Genomic DNA, 7,301 nt, shown 5'->3' on the forward strand with positions numbered 1-7,301 from the left:
AATAATTAAATTTAAAAAAATTTAAATAAAATATACTTTTAAAATTTAAATAAGATGATATAAATGTTTTATGAATAAATTTATGTATAATTATAATGGTATGGTCATACAAATGTTTTGTGAATAAATTTATGTATTTTTTTTTGGGAAAAATATACCTATTTAAAATTATAATTGTATGGTAAGAGTTTTTATGGAGTACATTATCATTTAAAAAAATGACAAGACCCTATGGAAGTATTGAAAATAAGTGATAAACATTATGAAGAAAAGCCAAAGTGGATGGAAAATTAATGAAGACAGCGAGATTGGCCTGACCGACATTGGGATAGCTTTTTTCGAGCACATTTGTGGAAGGAGACTCACCCACGAAGGCGTGCTCCAAAGAAGTCCAAGATGCTCAGGTCCATGCAAACAACCAAATAACTTCAAACGTTGTCTTGGTGGGTTCTACAAACGTGTTGTCATGACGTTTGGACAGTGCTGAAAACCTGGTGGTTGGTGTTGATGAGGTGAGGCGTGATAGAAACAACTTCAAACAAAGTTGATTCGAATCCAAACTCTAACCAGAAGTGGTAGTGAGAGCTGCACTTTCTCAATCATATTCAGAAGTTAATGGATTCTGAAGTATTTAAGACAAACACAACAACAACAAAAAATCGAATTCTGCTGTAATGCAATGTGGATTTTTCTTCAGAACAACCCAGAAGCAGATGATCAGAATGAAATGTATGTATCCTGATTAATGCAAAATTTATCAATAATGCATTTCAACGAAAGTTATTTTCAGAGAGAAAAAAAAAATCAGGAATGACATCATATGACAACGACAATTAGCCATTTTGAATCCAGAGAACGTCGGGACAGGAATGAGTTCACCAACCTTTTTGTACGATCTTGCTGCTTGTCATATCCTCAGCAAATACTATATATGCTTGGAGTTGGAATGAAGGTTGTAACTTGTAAGTCTGCCACCATTGTTGGATGCGCCTTGTTCAGGGTTCAGTTCTCAGTCGCAGTAGAGTAAATAATAAACAAAAGAAGTGAGAAATTCCACCCCATGATATGATATGTCATGGCTGGCTTTGTTAATAGAACGTCGTTTCTTTGTGCTTGCGCCGCCTTCATTTTGTCGTTGCTCGTGGTGATCAGATATGCGCAATGCGCCGCTCCAAGTCGCAACGCAAAATTTTTCGAATTCCATGTAAGACACTGATTTTCGTACTTGTTTTTGTAAGTGAGAATTTTTGTTTTTCCACACAGGCTGGCTGATATAACTAGATACCAACTAGAATTATCATAAGTTTAATAGAAATACTCATATTATTGTTTTGATTCTACTAAATTTTACAGGTGCAGTATCAGAATACAACCCGGCTGTGCCAGTCCAAGCCTCTTCTAACAGTGAATGGACAGTTTCCTGGGCCTACGATTGCAGTAAATGAGGGCGATAATGTGATCGTGAAGGTCACTAATCATGTAAAGCACAATACCACAATTCACTGGTATGGTTCTGACACTAATTTTGTACTGTGGGACTCAGTAGTTTCGATATGAAATTTATTGCTATGAATGGTAGTTTCAGTAGTATTATTGCATTAATTAGTTAATATGTCTCTGCAGGCATGGTGTTCGTCAATTTCGGACAGGATGGGCTGATGGTCCAGCTTATATTACTCAGTGTCCAATACAGGAAGGGCAATCCTATACCTACAGATTCAAGATCAGTGAACAGAGGGGTACTCTGCTTTGGCATGCTCACATCTCATGGCAACGAGCATCAGTCCATGGAGCATTTATTATCTATCCTAAGCAAGGCGTTCCATATCCATTCCCGAAGCCGGATTTTGAAGTATCTATTCTATTCGGTAATATCAAATTTTGAAAATTGTTGTTTCGATCTGGTAGAGAGAGAACAGTTGCAAAATATATGTTTCAGTGTTTGGAGTTATATTGAGAATGTTTAGCGTGGTATATAGGTGAATGGTGGAGCGGTGATCCAGAGGCTGTGGAAGCAGAAACCATGAGATTCGGCGGAGGTCCCAACGTGTCTGATGCATATACCATTAACGGACAACCAGGCCTGCTCTATCCATGCTCTGATAAAGGTATTTACATCGCTTCTTTTTAATATAATCGTATTGGATACCTGATCCGCAGAGACAAATTAATCACAACGATGTCGTTGAAACGATTAATCAAAATATGAATATGATTTTTGTTTTAAATTCTATGGGAAGGGTCTGAGGATAACAGTTATTTTCTAGGAATTTAATTATTGGAAAGGATGTTATAACTTGATAGAGTTGTGAACAATTTTTTGTGATAGTATTTTACAGACATAATTTTTTTTATATATAAGTTAATAATTAAAGTATAATTAGGATAATTGAATTTAAGTTTTTATAATTTATATTAGGAAAAGTAATTTTTTTTTTTTAAATCACATATTAAAGGTTTTTTTTGTTTTTTTAGGTTTTTCTAACCAGTGTGGTTCATGGTTAGATAGACTATGAATCACATTGGAAAAGCTTCCGATATAATTTTTATCTAAAATTTCTTAGATTTCATAATATTTATGGTCTTAGCTACCTAAAAATAATATAAAAACAACTATGATCTTCCAGCATTACAAATTAATTCAGGTTATTTTTTAAATGTTTTAATTTTATTAAGTTTAAGTGCTTCAATAAATTAAGGGATTGTGTAAAAAATTAATATATAATTTATAATATTTATGAGGTGTATATCAATTGATTTTTGTGAAGGTGTTGGATGGATAAGGGTTGAGGGTAGGAGTTAGCTATAAAATAAAATTTGTGCTACTTTTTTAATAATTTTTTTTTTATTTTTTTTTCTCCAGAAATAAAAAAAACACTCATATTCAATATATGAACCAATACATAGTCATATTGTCTAGAATCAATTGCATATAAATCAAAGCATAGGATTGTATATTATGTAGAAACATGTAAATGTCCTAATATCAACATCATAATCAACCTTAACAATATCTTATAATTAGAAAAAACTTCATAACAATATTTTATATGAGACAAATTTATTTATAGAAAAATTAATCACTTATAACAAATAGACAAAAAAGATTTTCTATTAAAATATACTCCACTTTTTTGCTTTATTTTTTTGTTTGTTTGTCAAGTGCTCTAGTTTGATTACATCATGCTTAACCAGTAAGCCATCAAATAAATACTCCACTTTTTTGTTTTGTTTTTTTGTTTGTCAAATGGTTTGAGTTCATAGCTGTCAAAATCATTAGGGACCACACTAGCCCTTAACATTACTGGATTTTAACCCAAGAAATTTTGAATAGTACACCCAACCCATCACCATCTATTCTATAGCTTATAAGCCACCTTTTTATTTTATTATTTAAAAATTTAAAACTAAAATTTTATTGCATATTTTTTAACATTTAAATTTAATAATTAAATATTAATTAGATTAAATTAATTTTTTTAATTTTAAAAATATATTAATAATGTTTTGATGATTATATTTTTATATTATAAATATAAATATTTTATTTTCTAACTTTTATATATATTTAAAAAATAAATTTAATATCAATAAATATATATATTTAAATAAATAAAATAGATTTAATTTAGATAAATGTTAATTATATCATTCTGATAATAAATATGTTTATTTATTTCGCAAATTTATTTAGGATTTCACGTTCGTAAATAACATACTAATGAATTCATATTAATATTATGTTATATATAAATAAAATAGATTTAGTTTAGATAAATGTTAATTGTATCATTATGATAATAAATATGTTTATTTATTTCACAAATTTATTTAGGATTTCACGTTCGTAAATAACATACTAATGAATTCATATTATGTTGAGTTTTTCACTTTAGTGTTGTTTATTATGTTGAGTTAATTCATAACATACTCATGAATTCATATTATGTTGAGTTTTTCACTTTAGTGTTGTTTATTACGTTGAGTTTGTTTATTTTATATTATTTTTTTGTTTATTAGGTTGAGTTTGTTTATTTTATATTATTTTTAGATGTATATTTAATAAATAAATGTTAGTAGGTAATACAGTTTGAGTGGGTCTGATGGTTAAGAGCATGTGTTTCTTCCTAAGAGATCATAGGTCCAAAATGAGAGTGGGGTAGAGTATGTATGCCTTAATAGACTTAGAAGTCAAAGGGATATTATTATTATTTTTTTTTATTATAATAAATATATAAGTTTTTATAGGTAATTTAATTTTTATATATTATATTAAATTGAATTGAGAAATCTTTTTAAAATAAAAATAAATGTGTGAATGAGAAAATATTATATTTTTAAAAAATATTTCAACGAGAGATTTAAAGAAACTATTTGAAAATTTATGTTAGAAAAAAAATTAACTTTTTATGGTCAAAATATTTATTTGGTCCTATATATACTCTATTTAGCATTCAAAACTACAATTTAAACAATGAAAACTAGCACATTGTATTTTGCACTCTAAAAGAGTTTGCATGTGAAGAAATTTGATCCCTCTCGGCTCATGTTAGATCCCTACTTAAGATGAATATATGCTGATTTACATATATAAGAGGTGATGTTTGTTTATTTTTTAAAGATTTTATAAAATATTTTATTTTAAATTTGTCTATAGCATAAAATAGATGGAAATAAAGTGTTTTGTTAAAACATGACTTGAAAGTCATTAGTTAATCTAGCTATGCTAAGAACTAGTGTAACCTAAACCTCATACAATCCCATAGTGATTTTGACTTCTTAAATACTCGTAATCATTACCACTCAAAACACATATTAATTCTACCAATCATCTCAACTCACCTAACCTAAGAAATAAAACAAAAATACTTTTATCTTAAACTTTAAACAAGAATTATTAACCTAACTTCTTTTCAAATTTATAATAAACTTTTACTTTCCATTTAAATTTAATTTTTAAATAACAAATTAGATTAGAGATTCTCTTGGAAAAATAACAAACTATATCCATATTTTGAAAAAAAAATGATATGCCACCTGTTGGAATAAAACACTGAGATAAGAGTAATGTTTCTCCGTGGGCCTGACCATTGTTACGTTGACTTGTAAACGCGCAGATACATTCGTTCAACGCGTGGATGGTGGAAAAACTTACCTTCTCCGTCTGATCAATGCAGCGTTAAACGATGAGTTATTCTTCGCCATCGCAAAACACAATTTCACAGTCGTGGAAGCCGATGCTGGTTATACAAAATCTTACACTACCGACTGCATAATGATAGGTCCAGGCCAGACCATGAGCGTTCTCATGAAAACCGATCAGACCGTGGGAAGGTATATGATGGCTGCCAAACCTTACGTAACTGCAAGCGTACCCTTCGACGAGACCACAGCTACAGCAATCTTGGAATACAAGCTGCCTGCACAATCCTTGCAGCTCCCAATTATCTTGCCAGATCTTCCCGCCATGAGAGATACATACTATGCAACCAAATTTTCCACAGCCTTGCGAAGTCTTAACTCCCGAGAGTATCCCTCAAATGTCCCCAAAAAAATCGACCATCATCTGTTTTTTGCAGTTAGTCTGAATCTCCAGGACTGTCCCGCTGATAGTATTTGTAAAGGGTACTTTGGAGGCAGATTTTCTGCATCCATCAATAACCAGTCCTTCGTTCATCCAAAGACAGCTCTGCTCCAGGCGGCATACTACAATATCAGTGGAGTTTTCTCTAAAGATTTTCCAAGCAGACCGCCCCATGAATACAATTACACAGCGCCCGTCTCGGCAGCGCAGAATATGAATCCCAATTTCAGCACTCGAGTTGCAGTGATTCCTTACAACGCAAATGTAGAGCTGATTCTGCAAGGCACAAGCATCATGGGCTTTGAGAATCATCCAGTTCATATACACGGATTCAACGTCTACGTTGTGGGGCAAGGATTTGGAAATTACGATCCAAATACAGAGCCCGCTTCTTTTAATTTGGTAGATCCTCCTCTACGGAACACAGTAGCGGTCCCAACATCAGGATGGGCTGCCTTGCGCTTTAAAGCTGATAATCCAGGTATCTCTGGATTTTTTCCGTTCACTATTATAATATAACAGATTTTGGGAATATTTTGAAATTTATGCAGAGTGGTAAATAAGTAATTCTTCTGGTCAAATTCAAAAATATTTCTCGAAATATTTTAAAATTCAAAACTATTCTTACAAAAAAATCTTTGTAAATATACCAGAAACTCTAAACTCTAGTTTGTAGTTGTGAATATCTGTTATTACTAATAACCCTGTTTTGTTTTGTTTTGTGGCAGGTATATGGTACATGCATTGTCATTTGGAAATACACACGACTTGGGGTTTGTCAATGGCTTTTCTGGTAGAAAATGAAACTGGTCCGGGCCAGTCTCTACTTCCTCCGCCTCCTGATCTGCCTCCCTGCTAATTAAAGTCTATTCACACTCCTGTTTCAGAACACTGCAAAGACTGTAAATCTATCGATAAACTATGAAACATATGCAGTTTTCTGGTTCACAAAGAGATCAGTTTTGGGGTTTCTACTTAATGGTTTTGGGTGTCCAGGAAAACTACATAAGCCAAAGGAGTGGAAGTCAGATATGGGGCATGTTCTTTACTAATACAAATGTTCTTAAAACAAAGCACTTACTGGTTTTTAATTAGTTCTATAATATCATGCACTCACTGGTTTTTAATTCATTCTATAATATCATATTTTTTTTTTCTAGTTTTGTTAGCATTTTTTGGTTTCATTTGTTTTTTTCTTTTCTTACTTTGCTTTGGTTTGCTAAATTATTTACAAATCTTTAAAATTTGATTTGGTTTAATTTGTAATGATTTTTTTGTTTTAGTGATCAAAACCATAGGAAAGATTTAAGAATATTATAATTTTTATTTTCCCATCAATAAATTTATAACCATCAATATTGCAGTTGTAAAGCTAGAAAAGATTAATTAAAAAGGTGATTTCTAATAATGTTGGGCGTGCTTTTTGTTTTGAATTATTTGAAATGATTGGGTGTTTTTGGAAATTTTTTTTTTTTTTTTTATATAGTTAAATTAATTTAAAATTTTGATATATTTACTAAATTATTTGACAAAATTGTTTGAATCTCACTTCTGAAAGAAATTGTTTCAATACTCAATTTTTAAATTTTGATAATTCAATTAATTTTATTATATCGAAAAAATTATATACTTTCAAATTCCAAAAAAAATATTAATACCATGCAATACATAAATTTGAAAACCATAAGAAAAATTTAAGACTCATTCAAATCTATGC

The 7,301-nt window shown here is 30.5% G+C and overlaps 1 protein-coding gene across 1 annotated transcript; it reads left to right on the forward strand.

Moving 5' to 3' along the window:
- Positions 1 to 1,023: 1,023 nt before the first annotated feature.
- Positions 1,024 to 6,443, forward strand: LOC149235544 (laccase-11-like). The gene is made up of 6 exons (XM_089461411.1): positions 1,024 to 1,204; positions 1,354 to 1,505; positions 1,624 to 1,868; positions 1,980 to 2,108; positions 5,118 to 6,065; positions 6,313 to 6,443. Exons 1-6 carry the CDS (start codon positions 1,076 to 1,078, stop codon positions 6,441 to 6,443), a joined length of 1,734 nt encoding a protein of 577 aa, XP_089317537.1. The 5' UTR covers positions 1,024 to 1,075.
- Positions 6,444 to 7,301: the final 858 nt, after the last annotated feature.

The sequence above is a fragment of the Pinus tabuliformis genome, chromosome 8 (assembly GCF_031772625.1).
Source record: "Pinus tabuliformis cultivar Carrire ecotype Pingquan chromosome 8, CPIR1, whole genome shotgun sequence".
Classification (NCBI taxonomy): domain Eukaryota; kingdom Viridiplantae; phylum Streptophyta; class Pinopsida; order Pinales; family Pinaceae; genus Pinus; species Pinus tabuliformis.

Excerpts from the sequence above, each read along its gene's own strand:
- LOC149235544 (XM_089461411.1), top strand. The coding sequence starts at position 1,076 with ATGGCTGGCTTTGTTAATAGAACGTCGTTTCTTTGTGCTTGCGCCGCC. Across the intron at positions 1,205-1,353 it reads CAAAATTTTTCGAATTCCAT|GTGCAGTATCAGAATACAAC; the intron begins GTAAGACACTGA and ends TAAATTTTACAG. Across the intron at positions 6,066-6,312 it reads CTTTAAAGCTGATAATCCAG|GTATATGGTACATGCATTGT; the intron begins GTATCTCTGGAT and ends GTTTTGTGGCAG.